This window comes from Bos grunniens, chromosome 15 (assembly GCF_055505025.1).
Source record: "Bos grunniens cultivar Pamir isolate PY7600 chromosome 15, Bosgru_T2T1.0, whole genome shotgun sequence".
NCBI lineage: Eukaryota > Metazoa > Chordata > Mammalia > Artiodactyla > Bovidae > Bos > Bos grunniens.
The window spans coordinates 55,067,883-55,086,571 of record NC_141179.1 but is presented as its reverse complement, the minus strand read 5'-3'; the positions used below and the strand labels follow the sequence as shown (position 1 = coordinate 55,086,571).

General features: G+C 53.9%; 1 protein-coding gene across 4 annotated transcripts in view; it reads left to right on the top strand.

The window, feature by feature from the left end:
• The window catches only part of GDPD5 (glycerophosphodiester phosphodiesterase domain containing 5), a 90,562-nt gene that overhangs the window by 62,665 nt on the left and 9,208 nt on the right, over window positions 1-18,689 (top strand). For 3 of the 4 annotated variants that reach the window (XM_086340874.1, XM_086340873.1, XM_086340872.1), the window contains 10 exons: window positions 2,416-2,509; window positions 3,378-3,437; window positions 9,182-9,280; window positions 9,583-9,676; window positions 10,053-10,198; window positions 14,541-14,623; window positions 15,961-16,111; window positions 16,656-16,874; window positions 17,808-17,965; window positions 18,199-18,346. In XM_086340874.1, coding sequence (XP_086197000.1) covers window positions 2,416-2,509; window positions 3,378-3,437; window positions 9,182-9,280; window positions 9,583-9,676; window positions 10,053-10,198; window positions 14,541-14,623; window positions 15,961-16,111; window positions 16,656-16,874; window positions 17,808-17,965; window positions 18,199-18,346 — 1,252 coding nt within the window. The remainder of the gene's footprint in view (window positions 1-2,415; window positions 2,510-3,377; window positions 3,438-9,181; window positions 9,281-9,582; window positions 9,677-10,052; window positions 10,199-14,540; window positions 14,624-15,960; window positions 16,112-16,655; window positions 16,875-17,807; window positions 17,966-18,198; window positions 18,347-18,689) is intronic. The other variant, XR_015142189.1, reaches the window with a different exon arrangement.

The window sequence follows — 18,689 nt, the reverse complement described above, 5'->3', positions numbered from 1 at the left end:
CCTCCGGTGCTGCCTTTTCCTCTTGGTTAGAAATCCAGCTCAGTGTGGCCATGGGCACAGGAGTGTGAGTCCTCTCTCAGGCTTGGTGTCCTCTTCTGTAAAATGGGATAGCAGAGCACCAGCAGATAGCAGGTCTTTCTGAGGACAAAATGAGATGATGGATGTGAGAGGGCTCCAGGCTCCCCTAAACCCAAGGTCGCTTCCTGGGAGGCTGAATCTCTAGCTGGAAGGTGGTCATGATGTTAGAATTTGCGATTTCTGGACTCTGGGCTTCTGATGGGCTGTGGTTCAAGGATTTTGTAGTGATCCTAAGACTCAGTTCATGGAGTCTGGCATCCACTCCCCTCTGCATGGCACCAGGCTGTGCTTCTGTGATTAATGATCTCAATAAAGGACAGGCTGCTGCCCTGCAACAGCCCAGCGAGATCAGCCGGGGCCCCAGCCGAGTCCCAGAGGTGGCCTCTGGCCTTTATTAAATGCCATAAATAAATTATTCATCCTCTCAGGCCCAAAGCACAGGCACTGCTATGGGCAAGTGGGAGCATTCCCTGATGGGCCTTCCCTGAGGTCCTTGGATGGCTCTGCTGAGCTGCAGGGCTGCTGCCCCAGTGCTGGTCCACCCTGTCACATGCAGAAGGAGCAGCTAAGCCCGGAGAGGGACAGGACTCCCCTGTGGCCATACAACCAGCTAGTGCCAAGCGCACATATTAGGACAGTCCGGGAGACTGGGGCTCAGTGGGTTAAGTAGCCTCTCTCTAGTCACACAGCAGGATGCAGTCAGACCTGGGACAGGGACTTAAACTACCTGATTGTATCACATGGTCCACGGGGCCACCCCGCTCTGCCCAGAGACTGGGCTCCCCGTCGCTGGGCAGCTCAAGCAGAGGATGGATGTTGGGGAGGCCGCAGAGGGAAGGCATGCCTGTGCTTGGGGAGGGTCTGGGACCTGCAGCTCCCTTAGTCAGTCTCCTTGGTTTCCTGGAGTTGTGCTGGGATTCAGGAGCCCCTGGCCTGGTCCTCAGAGTACAGAGAGCCTCCAGGGATAGCTCATGCGGTAAGAAGAGGCGAGCAAGACCTGGATGGTCAGGGCTGAATGGGGAAAGCCAGGGAGGGACTGGCTGGGCTGTTACTGTCAACTGGGAATTGGCAGGGGGGCTCCCTCCAATTCTCCCAGGAATGGGAGAGGCACGTGGAGCCAGAGGCTTTGCAGGAGTAGTTACCAGGGCCGGGGGCTGCCTTTTCTTGGGCCTCAGTTTCACCTTGAGTAAATCTTGCCCTCGAATTCCAAGGGTGAGGGCCAGGGGAGAGCAGGTACCCACCCCACGGTGTCTTCCTGCAGTCCTCCCAGCCCCAAGAGGGTAGCAGGCCTGAAGCTGCCTGGTGCCGGCTCATTTTCTCTGATGACCCTGTGCACGTTGCTTGCTGCTTTCTCTAAGCCTCAGTTTCCCCACTTGTACAGGGAGGATGTGGGTGGTTCAGTCTTTCTGGAGAGCAACTTATCAGGCTCCAACAGGAACCCTAAAAACAGCTCATTCCCTTTGGTCCTGTGATTCCATCTGTAGGAGTCTCTCCTAAGGAAATAATTAGTAATGCAGAAAGGTATGTGCCAAAGAGTTTTTGTGTTAATTTATAACAGTGAATAATTGGAAACTATTAATTGTCATTAGTAGGAAGTTGGCTTCATGCAGTACATTAGTGCAACAGAAAACCTCATGACTCTGAGAAAAATCACATTTCCTCAGGCTTTTACTGACGTCAGTAAATGCTTATGTTAATAAAAAGCAGAGAGTTGAGTACTTACCTTGTTCCTCACATAAACTTCATCCTCAGGAAACCCTAGGAAGGGCACTTTGTTATTCTATCCTGTAGATGAAGAAACTAAGGTGCAGGGAAGTCAGGTGTTACATGTCATCGATCCTAAGACCTCATCTTTTCAAATGTTGACATTGAAATTGAGATGAATGTCACAATCAATAGCATCTTAGCATTAGGGAAGTCTGTCACCTCCCCAGCACCCTGCAAGCCAGGGGATTTGAATCTGCGAGTGCCTCCCTCCAAAGCCTGAACTCTAACCCCTGTGCTATACACAGTGGGGTCTCGGCTTTGCTGTTCACAAAAATATATAAGCAGAGGGGGGCACCCACCAGAAAAAGGCAGCAGAGTTTTGGTGATGATTACTTCTGGGCAGTGGAATTAAGGGAAGTTGTTTTTTTGTTTATGCTTCTTGCCATGCCCAGGTGCCCCCCGAGAGCCCTCCACAGGCTGACCGATGACCAGGGAAGCAGTGACCTCCTCACTGAAGGGCCAGAGTCTAGTACCTGAGCAGGCCACCTGAGAGCTGAGAGCTGGCAGGCCCCAGGGAGCATCCAGGCTCCCTGATGGAGGTCTCACCCCTGCCCCTTCTCCTCCTGGCAGGTACCTCTACAACCGCATGGGCTACTGGAGTGACTGGTCCGTGCCCATCCTCATGACCACAGCAGCTGCCTTCACTTACATCGCTGGCCTCCAGGTACGTGGGGCTGTCTCAGAGGGAGGTGGCCCTGTTCCCAGGGGAAGGGAGGCCTGGCCTGTGCCGGGCTGACGGAGGGCCCCACCCTGGTTTGAGGAGGACGGCTGGCTTTTCTCCAGACCTCTGGGGCTTGGTTCCTTCAAGGTGGGAGGTCCTCTTGCTTTGCCCTCTTCTGGAATGTTTTCCCCTGACCCCATGAGGACATCCCACTGTTAGGCCCCACCGCAGACTTCCTCTTCCAAGAACGTCTGCTTTGGTCCTTGCTTCCAACACGGTGCTCCTTCAGACTCAACTCAGTCCCCAGGCAGGCCTGGGAGCTCCTGGGTGTGTGTTACCTGCTCAGTCGTGTCCAACTCTTTGTGACCCCGTGGACTGTAGCCCGCCAGTCTCCTCTGTTCGTGGAATTTTCCAGGCAAGAACACTGGAGTGGATTGCCATTCCTTTCTCCAGGGCATCTTCCTGACCCAGGGATCAAACCCAGGTCTCCTGCATTGCACGCAGATTCTTTACCCTAGTGAGTGAGCATCAAAGCAACTCTCCAGGCTCCTGGGGGACAGGCTCAAGTCTTCTTCAGAATCCGGGGTCCTGGAACTCCCAAAACATGAATTAGGCAGCCCAAGTGCAGCAGGGCCCAATGAGCTCTTGAGGGAAAAATCCTAGAGGAGAAGGCACCTGGAAGAACCTGAAATAATCTGGGAGGCGGCCAGGCTTGGGCAGAGCTGAGCAGGGCTGGGCATGAAAATGGTTTGCTGGTTAGCTGACTGCTTGAGCCAGGCCTGGAGAGCCGGGGGAGCAGGGTGTCTGGGGAACTGGCAGGAACCCGGGCCACACGTGATGCCTGACTCTTGCCCTCTGGGCCCTCCCTCAGGTCCTGGCACTATGCCACATCGCCGTGGGGCAACAGATGAACTTGCACTGGCTTCACAAGGTAAGGGGGCCTCCAAGGGACCCAGGGAGGAGGGGAGAGGCTGGAGGCCACAGCCGCAGAGGGAGGGCCCAGACACACCTTCCCTCCCTGGATCATGGTTCTAACTGTTCTAGGAGCTAACACTGGACTGTATTTACTCATTTACCGCCTCAGCAGCCCTGCAGCATAGGTGCTGTTATCATCCCATTTGCAGTTGGGAAAACTGAGGTACAAAGAGGTTAAGTAACTTGCCCAAGGTTTCCAACTTAATAAGTAGAGGGTCCAGGCTCCTAGGTCTACAGCCGTGTGGTTAACCAGCGTAGGTCACAGCTCCAGCTCTCTGGCTGGCTCTGACTTCAGTCTCATCCTCTGTTTCTCTTCAGTGAGCTCATCTTAAAACTCTGATTCAGTGTTATGACTCCCAGTTTAAAGCCCTTCCCCCAGCTTCCATGCTCCCAGGATGATCCAAGCTCTCCCTCCAGACATTAAGGCCCTGAGCAGGTTGGCCCCTTGCTGACGTCTCCCAACTGCTGTCCTGGGACCGTCACCCTCGGCTTCTGCCACATGAGACATCTCAGGCCCTCCCAGCACGCCTGCCTCTTCTCTGCTTTATGTTTTCGCTCCCACCTCCCTTTCTCTCTCTTTTGAACCCTTCCTTGGTTTTCCTCCCACCTACACAAAGCTTCTCAGGCTCCCCCAGTCCCCTAAGGCTCCCTGGCCACAGTCCTGACGTCTCATTGTCCATTTCCATCTGGCTCCCTGACCCCGACCCTCCCTAGTCTAGGAGCTCTGTGCAGAGACCAGAACTGACTTTCCATCTCTGTGTCCCCAGTGCCCCACGCAGGGTTGGACCCAAAGCAAAGAGGCATCATACATTCCAGAGCCTTGACTCTCTGGCTCACTGTTCATGGCACACATAGCGTGCAATGCATGTGGCTGATGCCTCCTGCTCTTTCTGAGACCCCAGTGGGCTCAGGAGTGGCACAGAACTGACCCAGAGAGAGACCCTCCCTCCCAGGAGCACCAGGGCCCCTGAGAGAGGGCCGTGCCACCTCCCTTTCCCCAGAGCCTGACTCCATGGGCTGGCCATTCAGGAAGAGGCAAAAATGTCCAGGAATAATCATGAGCCCATGAGATGGGTCCAGAGTGACTCTGAGGGGAGGGGCTCACTTCCAGCTAAAAGGATACAGAACGAGAACTGGAAGAAGGATGTGGTGAGCTCCACTTGGGCTGCATGGAGTGGGAGGTGCCTGTGGGCATCTAGGTGTGCCTCCAGGGTCTGGAGCTGGGGAGTCAGACCCAGGTGACTAAAGTCCTGGAGGGATAAAAAGCAGTGAGCCGCCTCTGGTCCCCTCCCACCTTCCTCTTGCTCATCACTCTTTCCTAAGATCTCCTCTGCACTTCTGAAGACTTCTCTGTGAGGGACTTTCTTTTCCCAGCTGCAAAGCTGACACTTGAAAGGACAACAACTGCGGGCACCGCAGGTGGGGCTGGTGCACACCGCGGCCCCCTCCTCTGGGGCATGCCTGGCTCTCGGCAGGCCAGGGCACACCTGCTTGATCCCCGCGGAGAGGCATCTGGAGGCTCAAGCCAGCCCGGGCAGCAGCACAGTGCAGGGAGTCTTCTCCTGGGGGCAGGGGGCTCAGATCCGTTCATCTGCACCGGTGCCAGCTCCCAGGGTGCCAGCCCTGCCTTTCTCTCCCCTCTGATCCCTCCCAAGAGATCTCAGCATGAGGCACGTTCCAGCTGATGCTTAGCTGGATCCACTGCACCAGGAGGGAAGGAGCTCCCTGGGGCTCAGTAGTCAAGTAGGGGCTGGAAATTCTACCTCTCTGCAAGACTCTATAGTTTTAGTCTAAGATTTTAAGGAATTCTTATTTGCGGGGGGCCGGGGGAGTGTTTTAACTAACTTTTGACCATTAGTACATTGACATGGTTCAACATTACGGAAGAAGTACAAAATGTAAATCTCCCCGTTATCTTTCCAGAGATATTTTAAGCACATGCAGATGTGTGTATGTGCACATACATACACACACATTCCTTTTTCTTTAAACAGAAGTGGTAGCCTATTATACCCTCATTTTGCATCTTAACATTTTTTTTGGTAGTTTTTTTTTTTTTTTTTTTTTTCAGTATAGTTTACGCATGGGCTTCCCTGGTGATTCAGCAGTAAAAGAATCCACCTGCAATGCAAGAGATGTGGGTTCGATCCCTGAGTCAGGAAGATCCCCTGGAGGTGGAAATGGCAACCCCCTCCAGTATTCTTGCCTGAGAAATCTCATGGACAGAGGAGCTACAGTCCATGGGATCACAAAGAGTCAGACACGACTGAGTCCGCACAAGCAGGAATACATGATTGTGCCTATAAAGCCACCCTTGCCCATAAAGTGTTCGGGGATTTCCGGACTTTGCCATTCCCAGTGGGTGAAAATGGTGCCTCGGTGTAGTCTTTTTAGTTGATTTGCAATGCCGTTAGTTTCAGGTGTACAGCCAAGTGATTCAGTTAGACAAATGTCTACTTTGCGATAGTTTCCCACATAGGTCACTGCAGAATACTGAGTATAGTTCCCTGTGCTACACAGTAGGTTCTTATTAGTTACCTATTTTAGATGTAGTATATATATATATATCAACCCCAATCTCCCAATTTATTCCTCCCGCCCCTTTCCCCCTTGGTAACCAGAAGTTTGTTTTCTATATCTGTGACTCTATTTCTATTTTGAAAATAAGTTCATTTGTACCATTTTTTTTGAGATCCCACATATAAGTGATATCATATGAAATTTGACTTACTCCACTCAGTTTGACAACCTCTAGGTCCATCTGTATCGCTGCAAATGGCATTATTTCATTCTTTTCGATGCTGCCATTGTTGTTTAGGTGCTAAGTTGTGTCCGACTCTTTGCAACTCCATGGACTATAGCCCTCTAGGCTCCTCTGTCCATGAGATTTCCAAGCCAAGAATAATGGAGTAGGTTGCCATTTCCTTCTCCAGGGGAGCTTCCCAACCCAGGGATCAAACTCACGACTCCTGCATCTCCTACATTAACGGGCAGATTCCTTACCCCTGAGCCACCAGGGAAACCCATGCCCACTTTAAAAAAATTATGTTACTAACATTTGTCTGCAAAGAGTAGGACACGTCCGAGCAACTAACACAACATTTAGTAAGCACTGACTATTTTGCTGCCAGCCATGCTAAGTCACTTCAGTCGTGTCCACCTCTGTGCGACCCCAGAGACGGCAGCCCACCAGGCTCCCCCGTCCCTGGGATTCTCCAGCCAAGAACACTGGAGTGGGTTGCCGTTTCCTTCTCCAATGCATGAAGGTGAAAAGTGAAAGTGAAGTCGCTCAGTCGTGTCCGACTCTTAGCGACCCCATGGACTGCAGCCTACAGGCTCCTCCGTCCATGGGATTTTCCAGGCAAGAGTACTGGAGTCGGGTGCCGTGTGCTAAGCATTTCACTTGCATGTTCTCATTTATCTTTCCAAACCCCTTTCAGGCAGGTGCTCACTCTCCCCACGTCTGCAGCTCAGGAAACACGCTCTGAGAGGGTAACCACCCCCATTAGGCACAGTCACCAAGGAATGTGACACGAGTGGGTCCCTGAACCCTGGGCCAACCGTCTGCGGCTTGAACCACACAGAGCCCAGATTCTCATCACCTTCCCAAGAGGCCAACGTGCTGGCAAGGCTGGTTTCCAACTCCTCCCGGGTCCCAGCACCCAGGCAGGGCTCAGTGAATGAACAGACATACTCCTTTATCCTCCATCCCTCCAGCTGTCATCACGAACCGCAGTGCCTCGGGCACGGAAAACCAAAGACCACTTTCTCCGAGGCTTCCCCTGGGCTTTCCCCACTTTCTGGGTGGGATGTATCCTTTGCAGTCAGACTTGAGGAACAGCAGTCTAGTTGTTAGGAATCAGCGCTGTTTCCGTGGCTTCAGGACACAGTGCGTGTGGCGAAATCCCACAGGCGCTGACCGTTGCAGTAATGCTGCGGAGCATAATGGTTGCCACTATGACAACTGCTGAGTTCAGAGAGGATAAAAATTTTCATTGCATTAGGTTCCCGGGAAATCAGTTTTATCACAAGTATTTCCACTAGCAGTTCACTACTATAATACAACATGCTCAGGGAGTGACCCTCCAGAGATGCTTGCTGTGCCCTGGAGCTGGGGGCAGGGAGCCTGCGTGTTGGGGTGGGGGTTGAGAGGATGCTCCCCGGGGCTCCCTCCACTTCACTGTGAGGGCAGATCCCCAGAAAGAGCCTGACCTCCAAGACAGGCAAAGTGGGAGTTGCTTCTGACTGCCCCCTCAAAGCTACATGACCAAGCAAACCCTTATGCTCTCTGAGCCCCGTTTTCCTATGTGTAAAATGAAGACGATAACATCCTGACTGGACTTTCACAAGGATAAACATGAGGAAAAAGCGAAGGGGCCTCCCATAGACCCAGGCCACACTTGGGCCCTCCACGCACCTTCATATCTCTTATTCCCATGTCTTCTGGGCCGGCCTGTCACAGTCCATAAGGGTTCCTACCCATTTCAGCCTTATTACTGCTTCTTATTAGAACATTTGTTTCCAGGCTGATGGGCCAGAACGACAAACCTCCAAAGGAAACCTTAATCCCAGACAAGAATGAATCTTCCCGGCCTGGCAGGGAACGAAGATGGATCAGCTGCCGTTGCTGCTCTCACGAGCCAGAAACTCAATTTAGAGCCTGTTTGGTTGTTGGAGGGCTCTGGGAATGCTGCTGCCACTGCCAGAAAAGGCACTGTAGGGAGAGAAAGAGGACGAGAGCCCTGCTGGCACAGAGAACCATGGGAGCAGGCAGTAGGGAGTCAGGAGGACCAGAGATGGCGGTCCTGGCTGGCGCCTTGTGGGGCTGGGGGCTGTGGAAGGCTTCAGGGTGAAGACATGACTGAGTTTTACGAGACCAGGCTGGTGGTGCAGAGATGTGGATCCAGGGCCCAAGGCAGGGACCCTGGGGGCTAAATAACCAGAAGCTAGGCATCGCTTAGTGTGGGGAAGCATCTTGTGTTACAGGACACATGTCAGATCCCTTTGTCCCCACAGCTTTCTGTCCCACAAGGGTTCCATCAGAGCTCCGCTCCTTACTGTCTCTGGGAGGGCAGCTCCCATAACTCGTTAGAGGCTGGGACTGAGAGTGCGCCTTGGTGACAGGGCGCATGGGGCCGCCCCTGCCTCCCCTCTGGTTGCTCCCGCCTGAAGGCCGGGGGGAAGGTGGACTGGCTGTCAGGCTCCCGCACAGAACCCGGCTCCTCAGCCTCCTGCCCTGTGACCTGGGCAAGTCACCCTTCGCCCCAGCTCCAGGGGAGCCTCGATATCTTCACCTGTCACACAGGATGAAAGGTGGCTGGGAGGGCGGGCAAGGCCTGGAATGGGACCTGCTGGGCACCGGGAGGCCCCGTTTGCTGAGTGTCTTCCCTCGCCACACCCTGAGCCCTGGGGCCATGTCCCCAGCCCAGCCCACCTGTCTTCTCTCCACCCTCCTGTTTCTCCCGTGTTCCCTTCTTCGCCGGGCCGCCCACCTGCCTCCTCCTGCCTCCATCTCTCACTGTCATCTACCTGCCTCTGCCCTGCCAGGTCGGCCTCTCTCGCATGCCCCACTCTCCCCATCCGTGTCTCGGCCCCTCCCTTTGTCTCTCCACCTCTGCTCTCCCTCCCCCACACACGGGGGACCCTTGGGCTGTCCAGGCTCTGGCGCCCCCTGACCATCTGGTGGCTCTTCCCCTATAGATCGGGCTGGTGGCCATCCTGGTGGCCACCGTGGTGGCCATGTCGGCCGTGGCCCAGCTGTGGGAGGACGAGTGGGAGGTGCTCCTCATCTCCCTGCAGGTGAGTGGGGGTGGGGGCCCACTGGCTGGTTCCCCAGGACCCTCAGAACAAGACAACACCTTTAGGTCACTCCCATTCCTCCAGACTAAAGTCCAGAAGGTGGAGTAAGGGTCCACATCACAGAGCAACTCAGAGACAGGGAGAATTCTAGCACCCAGGGTCCCTGGACTCCCAGTGTCCTCTGAAAAATAGAGACAGCTGCCTGCCCCACGGATAGAGATAGGCCGGAAGGATGCCGGTGACCAGAAGGTCTGGGCATGGCTGGGAGCCAACAGTCTCTCTTGCCCCTTCCTGTACCCAAGGGCACAGCACCGTTCCTGCACGTGGGGGCCCTGGTGGCTATCACAGCACTCTCCTGGATTGTGGCCGGACAGTTTGCCCGCGCAGAGCGATCCTGTAAGTATGACTGGGCAGGACCTGTTCCCCACCCATGTGATCTAAGCACCAAGGCCAGCTTACCCTGCCCCCACCTGGACTGTGCCTGGGCAGCCTGGGGATGCGGTGGGGCCCTTGCTCGTAGCATGGCGAGTCCTGGTTCAGAGTGGCCTGCAGGCTGCACAGAGGTGACAGCCTCAGCCTTGCCTGTGTCCTCCTCTGTGTCTCTGCATCTGTGTGTGAGTTAGAGGCCGGGTTCACTTTTGCAGCAAGAATGAGGAGTCCTCTTGGTGCAGGGTCTCTCTCAGAGTGTCAGGGTCCAGACTGGTGGAGGGAAGAGGGCTCTGGCATGCCCTGCCCTGCTGCCTGGGGCTCACAGTTGTGCCCGTGTCTGCAGCCTCCCAGATTGCTATTCTCGGAACCTTCTTCACCGTGGTGTTTGCCCTCTACCTGGCCCCTCTCACCATCTCCTCTCCCTGCATCATGGAGAAAAAGGACCTGGGCCCCAAACCTGCCCTCATCGGCCACCGCGGGGCCCCCATGGTGAGTGCCTCTTGTGGGCCCTAAAGACTGGGTGAGGGGTGGGCAGAGCTGCCATTCCAGAGGGAGACAGGCAAAAACCTATCTCCTTGTAGGAAGGAGCTGGCAGGGAAATGGGTATAATAATAATAGCAATGATTTTTAGCCCTTCTTGGTGATGATGTGTGTGTGGTGGGGGCGGGGGCTGGTGTATGGAAAGGATTGGTGTAAAGACCAGAGAGTTTGGGTGGGATCAAGTCCTGAAGAGCCGAAGGCAGCTTGCTTAAAAGATTTCACTTTTATCCTGAGAGCCCTGGAAAGACACTGTGAGGCTGTGGGTTAGGAAGGCCCAAGAGAGAGGGAGAGAGAGAGATGCTGGTTGTGGGGAGGGGAGCAGGCTCCCAGGGCCGGGATGAAACAACAGGAAAACCCTCCTGTGGGCAGGAGAGCTGGGTGCAGCCCCAAGCCCACTGCTAAAGGAAAACATTTGCACCAGGGTGAAACAGGGGAGGAAGGCATGAAAGTCAGCACCTGCTCCTTCTCTGCCACCCCTGTGATCCCATAGTAGGCCCTCCCCTTCAAAGGAGTGAGTATGCTCCAGAGCCAGGCTTCCAGGCACCTTGGCAGCTGTGGGAGTCAGGACCAGTTCCATCTTCACTGTACCTGTTTTCCTCATTTAGTACCCCGGGATGATGGGAGTGCCTGCACCATAGGGCCACGAAGAGCAGGAGTCTGTTAGCATGTGCGATGTGCTTAGATATGAGTCTGGCTTACAGAAAGTAAGAGTTATACTCTCCTGTTTCCTTGGGCAAGCCCTTCTGCTTCCTTAGGTTGGGTTTCCCAACCTATGGAAGCCTTGAAATGCGATTCTCAACAGAGGCAGTACCTCTCCTTACCACCAGAGGGCGCTTGAGGGCTCTTGAGAGCTTTTTCTTGGTTGTGAAGGTCTTTGGGAGGTCCACCCTGTCACTGAATTTCAGGGTAGTTAAGGGAGCCTCACAAAGGAAGCATTTAAAGGCGATGTCGAGTCTGACAGGGCTGCAAATCACCCTGAAGGTCCTACACCCCCTGCATGCTGCTGCTGCTGCTAAGTCGCTTCAGTCCTGTCCAACTCTGTGCGACCCCATAGACAGCAGCCCACCAGGCTCCCCCGTCCCTGGGATTCTCCAGGCAAGAACACTGGAGTGGGTTGCCATTTCCTTCTCCAGTGCATGGAAGTGAAAAGTGAAAGGGAAGTCGCTCAGTTGTGTCCGACTCTAGCGACCCCATGGACTGCAGCCCACCAGGCTCCTTGGTCCATGGGATTTTCCAGGCAAAAGTACTGGAGTGGGGTGCCATCGCCTTCTCCGCACCCCCTGCATATGGGGGTATTGTTGTGCCCATTTCCTAGATAAGGCTGAGACCGGTGCCCCTGAGTTGGAGCCTGGTGTCCTCCCATCACACCTTGTGCGGCTTGCTCCCAGCACCTGGAGGCAACCGGCTGGGAAGGCCCTCGTTTCCCATCAGAGGGATCTGGATTTGGGGTCCAGTTTTGCTACATGCCGCCCGCGTGTCTTAGGGGCTGCTGATACCCTCCAAGCCTCCCTGCTGCTGGCTTTTGTGAAGGTAAATTAGAAGCACAGCCTTCCAGGAAGCAGGGCCCCAGCTTATAGCTGCTCTTCTTTCCATGGCCCCTATTAATCATCCCACCTGCTCTGGAGGCCACAGGACAAGAGGGGGTGCTGAGGCAGGAAGGAGGGGGCAAAGGGAAGGAGCGAGATGGCCCTGTGCAGGTTTTGGGTTTTTTTTTTTAGCAGAAGTGGAACAAATAGTATAATGAATCCAATACCACCTTCACCACTTACAAATATTTTGCTATTCTTGTTTCATCCATTTCCCTGATTTTTCTTTCCCCTCTCCCTTCCCCCACTTTAATATTTGAAAGCAAATCCTAGACACTGTATCATTTTACCCATACTTACTTCAGGGTGTATCTCTAATGTATAAAGACTTTAAAAATGGAACCACGACCACAACGCCACTATTACACCTAACCAAATTCATGATCATTCCTTAACACTATCTAATACTGAACCAGTGCTCAGCTTTCCTTTATTGTCTCTAAAATATCCTTTATTGTCTCTAAACTCAGAGACCTGAGTTTTTGTAGTTGAAAGTCAAGTGAAGGTTGCTCAGTCGTGTCCAACTCTTTGTGACCCCATGGACTGTACAGTCCATGGAATTCTCCAAGTCAGAATACTGGAGTGTGTAGCCTTTCCTTTCTCCAGGGGATCTTCCTAACCCAGGAATCAAACCAGGATTTTCTGCATTGCAGGTGGATTCTTTACCAGCTGAGCTAAGTATCTTTTGTGCTAAGTTGCTTCAGTTGTGTGACTCTATAGACTATAGTCCATCAGGCTCCTCTGTCCATGGGATTCTCCAGGCAAGAATACTGGAGTGGGTTGCCGTGTCCTTCTCCATAAGTATCTTTTAGTCTATAATAATCTTCTTCCCTTTTCCCCCATATGTTTATTTGTTGAAGAAACTGAGTCATTTGTCCTGTAGAATTTTCCCATTGTGCATCTGGCTGATTACATCCTAGTGGTGCTCCTTAAGGGGCTGGTGTAGGTGTCTTGACACAACTCTTTCTTGTGTCACTGTGAATGCATGAGTATCAGTGTCTACACCTGTATACTTCGGCCTGGGGGAGGTTCACACATCTATGTGTGGTAAGCCCAAGTGCTCATCCCTGTCTTGGAGATGGTATCTGGGTGTCATTCCTGTGGGGGGCCCTGTGTGCGTGTGTGCATACTATAATATTTGGTCAGACTGACTCCAGAGTTGAGCCTCTAAGCACAGTGGTCCACCAGGAGTCTGTGACGACCACCCCACACTCGCACATTTCTGACAATACACCCCATCTGCATTTTGGCCTGAGGCAGTGGGAACCGTCTTTCTCCAGGAAGTCAGCACCTAACCTAGAGAGACCTGAGTTTAAAAAGCCTCCAGAAAAGAGACTTGGCCCCACCCAAACACTTCCTCTGTCCCCCGAGTCTCCATAGCCACTGGTATGCTCTTTGTGTCTACCCACAGTCTGCCTCCAGCCAGCACCCCTCCGGTGGTCATCTGTGGGAGGCCTGGCGCCAGGGCATTTGGAAGTGATTGAGTAGGACCTCCACCAAGTCTACACCTCTCCTCAGGTGCCTCTGTGGGCTCCTACGCAGCCCACTTAACTGGGAAACAAGGTAGCGCCTCCCCCAAGGCTCCTCTGCCCTGCAGAAAGGGGAAGAAAGAAGCACACCTTTCAGAGACTGCTGACATCTGTTACCTCATCTATGAGCTTGATAACATTAACTCATTTTACAGCTAAAGAAACTGAGGTCCAGAAGGGGAAGTGATGGCCCAGGTCAGTGACTGGGAAGGAGAATTGTTCCACCTCAGCTCCAAAGCCTTTGCCACACCAGGCTGCTTTCCAGAAGAGGGGAGTGTGTTATGTGCTGAGAAATGGGAAAAGCATTGCCACAGGGAGAAAAGAAGGGAATGAGCATGTCTTGGTGAGAAAGGGATGAGCCATGGGAGCATTTTCCATCCATCTTCACTGCCGCAAATCTTCCCAGTCTTTCATCCTGCACTGCGCTTGGTCCTAGCACAACCCTTGGTATGGTGCTGACCCCTAGTGGCAGAAAAGGGTATGACATAATCATCAAACTAAATAGGGAGGGAGACTCAGAACCCCCAACTCCCCCAACTGGAAGGACCCTCAGAGAACACTGTACTTATACCCGCAAGGAGCAAATGGGGAAACCAAGGCCTATAGGAGAATAAAGAGATGCACCGAAGGCCACAAAGCTAGTTAAGGACGGAGTCAGGACTAAGACTAGGGTTTTCTGATGTATATGCTGTAGGGTAACAGCTGTCATTTATTAAGCATTTACTGTATATCAGGCAACATGCTTGGGGCTTTTAATAACAGTCTAAGAGATGGTGTTTTCATATCTGTATAGATGAGGAAACTGATCACCCTACTGAAACTGTGCCATGCTATCTATCCTCTCCTCTCCCTTGGGGATCTCCACCCAGACGCCAAGTATAAACAGGAGGAAACTCGGCATTCAGCTCAGCCCAAGACTATAAAGAGGCAGAAGACTAAAAATATCCTCTGACCTCCACATTTATATTCATCAACACTAACCACCCCTGTTTCTCTCTTTGCTCCCCCCACCCCCCAAAAAATCTGTGAGACAGGCATGATTTAACAGATAAGGAAACTGAGCTTCAGAGAAGCTGTGTGGATGCCCAGGGCCCCACAGCTACTGCTTGAAGGAGGGGGATTAGAACCAGGCCTACTAGCCCCTGGCTTTCCCCTCACCACCACCTTCCCCCTCAGCTGGCCCCAGAGCACACGCTGATGTCCTTCAGGAAGGCCCTGGAGCAGAAGCTGTATGGACTCCAGGCTGACGTCACCGTCAGGTAGGTGTGCAGATTGGGAGGACAGCCCCTCTTCCCCTCCTCAGTGCATCCACATCCAGGTCTCTGGAGAAACCTCTGGTCCCAGAGTCTTGGGGATGGGAGAGCAGAGGCTTGGGTTTCCCGCTGCAGGGCAGGCACCATGTTCGTGCAAGTAAACATGTGCTGTGCGTGTGTGCGCTAAGTTGCTTCAGTTGTGTCTGACTCGCTGTGGCCTTATGGCCTGTAGCCTGCCAGGCTCCTCTGTCTGTGGGGATTCTCCAGGCAAGAATACTGGAGTGGGTTGCCATGCCATCCTCCAGGGGCTCTTCCCAGCCCATGTTTCTTATGTCTTCTGCGTTGACAGGCAGGTGCTTTACCACTAGCACCACCTGGGAATCCCCTTGTGCCATACTCCAGGATATAAAATATGTAGAGAACAAAACAGACTCTCTTGGTTCAAGCAGAGTGGAGGTAGGGACCTGGAGTCCTGCCACTGATCCACTTAATGGAAATATGAGATCTGTATGGCTCAGCAAGATGGAGCACAAACACTCTGATGAGTGAAATCAGCAAGTTCCTGAGTGATCCATTCACTGTGATGTCAGTTATATTTTTAAAGACCAGATAAAACTGATTGATACATTTTCTACATGTAGATAAATAAGTATGTATTAATATTTATATAAAGGGTAAGAAGAATCCATACCAATCTGATGACATCATCTCTGAGAAGGGGAGGGGGCAGGGTATTGAATTAGGGTACCACAGTATGAAGACACCACTCCCATTGTAGACATTATAGAATTGTGTGTTTATCAACTCTTCCTAGCAGATGGTAGAAAAATGTCTTGAGGAAGGGGAGCATGGGTGCCTTTTACTGTTTCACACTCAGGCACCTTATGGGGCTTATGGCCAGCAGTGGGGAAGACCAGGATGATAGTGGGATGGAATTTGTCAAAGGAGCCTGCATTTTCCCTCTTCTCATATGGCATCACGTGGACTGGGTTCTAAGCCAGGTTCCACCACTTACTGGCTGGTAGGCCTTGAGTTAAGATACTTCTGTCTCCAGCCTCAGTCTCCCCATTATCAAATGAGATAGCATCTGCCTTCCAAGGTTGCTAATAGGCCCAGCCCTCCATCCTCAGCCGTCCCCACCCCTGTCTGACCCTCAGAGCCAGAGGGATTCGGCTATCAATCCACTGACTTCCCTGTGCAGTCGGGAAACCTGAGGCCAAACAAGGGCAGAGCCTTCCTGAGCCCCTTGGTAGGCTGGTGTAAGTGGGTGGGCAGGACAGAGTGGGACGAGCAGGTGAGGGACCCGGCAGTGGCAGTGACCCCGTGGCCCCACCCTCCCGCAGCCTGGATGGGGTGCCCTTCCTCATGCACGACGCCACCCTGCGGCGCACCACCAACGTGGAGGAGGAGTTTCCGGAGCTCGCCCGCAGGCCCGCCTCCATGCTCAACTGGACCATCCTGCAGAGGCTCAACGCCGGCCAGTGGTTCCTGAAGGTCTGGCAGCACCTGTCCCAGTCCTAGGCGTGGAAAGCATGGGCGGGAGTCCACAGAGAGCACCGGGGGCCGCCCGCCGCCCAGGCGACCCTCACACGCCCAGCTTCCTTGACTCACAGCCAGGCTGGTTGGCGGCTTCCTTGGCGCATGCCACTGCAGCCCAGATATCGTGGCTGTCACTGCTTGTTCTGGTTCTGCCTCCCCTACCAGAAAAAGTTGATGATGATAGTAATAGTTCAAACTGTTAACACTGTAAAACTCTAAACAAAGTCGGTTCTCTGATCTGAAATGCTACTAAAGGAGAAACGTACTGGGGTGTGGGAAATGTTCTAAGCAAATCATTCTTTTGGTAAGCAGACTGGGATAGAGAGGTTAAGGTTGGGTTAATCTAGAGTCCCCACGGGGCCACAGCCTTCAGTTTGCCTGACTTGCACACACCAGCAGACACTGGCAGCTCAGGTGTCTCCAAGTTCCATCGCCAGGAAGGCATGTGGAGGCCCCATAGGACTGGTGAGGCCACCATGTGTGTCCCTATCTCTGATAGACGGACCCGTTCTGGACAGCCAGCTCCCTGTCACCCTCCGACCACAGGGAGGCCCAAAACCAGTCCATCTGCAGACTAGTGGAGCTCTTGGAGCTGGCCAAGGGCAATGCCACGCTGCTGCTCAACCTGCGTGACCCGCCGCGGGAGCACCCCTACCGCAGTAGCTTCCTCAACATCACGCTGGAGGCCCTTCTGAGCTCAGGCTTCCCCCAGCACCAGGTGAGGCCCTAAAGTACACCTAGCCCCCTCCCCTAGGGAGCCCCTCCCCTAGGGAGCCCCTCCCCTAGGGAGCCCCTCCCCTAGGGAGCCCCTCCCCTAGGGAGCCCCTCCCCTAGGGAGCCCCTCCCCTAGGGAGCCCCTCCCCTAGGGAGCCCCTCCCCTAGGGAGCCCCTCCCCTAGGGAGCCCCTCCCCTAGGGAGCCCCTCCCCTAGGGAGCCCCTCCCCTAGGGAGCCCCTCCCCTAGGGAGCCCCTCCCCTAGGGAGCCCCTCCCCTAGGGAGCCCCTCCCCTAGGGAGCCCCTCCCCTAGGGAGCCCCTCCCCTAGGGAGCCCCTCCGCCCCCTGGGAGCTCCGCGAAGCCCTGTTCTGGCCGCAGGGAGACCAGACCTGCCTGGAGTTTAGTTTCAGCTATAAACTCCTCTCCAGACCTCAAGTTTCTACATTAGTAAAATGAAGGTAGCATGCCCCACACCTCCCTGACAGGGTCACCGTGGGGACAAGAAGGAAACAAAGAGGTCCTTTAAAATATACAAAGGGTAGGAGCAGGGCCAGGTTCTTGGGAACACAGTACTCCCGTGAACTGCTGCCCACATCCTCGGGGTGTAATACTTGGGGATCAAAAGAATCTGATACCAACTATGGCGGCACAGTGGACGCTGGGGTCCATGTGCAGAGTAGAGGACGTTTGGGGGTTATCGATCTCGTCCTGACTAGGGTCTGGACGGAAAACTCCCTGAGGTGTCGCTGGAGCAGTTCCTAGCCTTGGCTAGGACCACATCCTCTGGAGATGGTCCAGAGGACCACCTTATTACCTGTAGGCTTTCACTGTGTGCCAGGTCCCGCCTCTTTTAACCCCTCCAGGTGCTCCCGGAGGGATAGACACCCTTCCCCATTTATAGAAGAGAAATCAGAGGCTGCCTCTCTCCTGCCTGCAGGTTCTGTGGCTGCCCAACACGCAGAGGCCCTTGGTGAGAAAGGTGGCTCCTGGCTTCCAGCAGATGTCAGGCTCCAAGGAGGCGGCCGCCAGCCTGAGGAGAGGCCACATCCAGCGGCTGAACCTGCGCTACACCCAGGTGTCCCGCCAGGAGCTCAGGTGCCTCCCCTGCCCAGCCAGGCTCACCCAGAGGGCTAGACACGCGGGCTCCGGGCTCGGAGAGCAGAGGTGGAGAGCATCAGGCAGACCTGGGCTTGTGTGTGAGCTTGGCCCTCTGGGACCAGAGGTTCCTTCCACCAGTTGTGAACATGGTATGAGGGTGTGAAGGACCAAGCTCTACAGGCTTCCCGCGTGGGCCCGAGGGCTGACCAGCCTCTGTCGCTGCCCCACAGGGACTATGCGTCCTGGAACCTGAGTGTGAACCTCTACACGGTCAATGCTCCATGGCTCTTCTCCCTGCTGTGGTGCGCAGGGGTCCCGTCCGTCACCTCCGACAACTCCCACACCTTGTCCCAGGTGCCTTCCCCACTCTGGATCATGGTGAGTTGGAGGATTATTGGGGGTCCGAGAGCTGCCTGTGACTCCTAGGAGGGGGGAGCTGGCTCCACACCTGGGGCTCTCTCTGGTAAGGTGTCAGGGGTGGAGGGAACACTTTGGGGGACATGAGGAAGATTCTTCTGATCTAAGGTCAGGAGATACTGGGAGGTGGGAGGAACCTGGGCCTGAGCCAAATGGGAAAAACACCAAGAGCCCTAGAGAAATAAACAACTACTTGAGTTTTCTTTTGGTTTTGAGGATTATTACATTTTGTTTTAAAGGAAGGAAAGTAATTGAGAAAAGAGGGCAACATGAGGGCAAGAATAGGAAACATTGAAATCTGCTC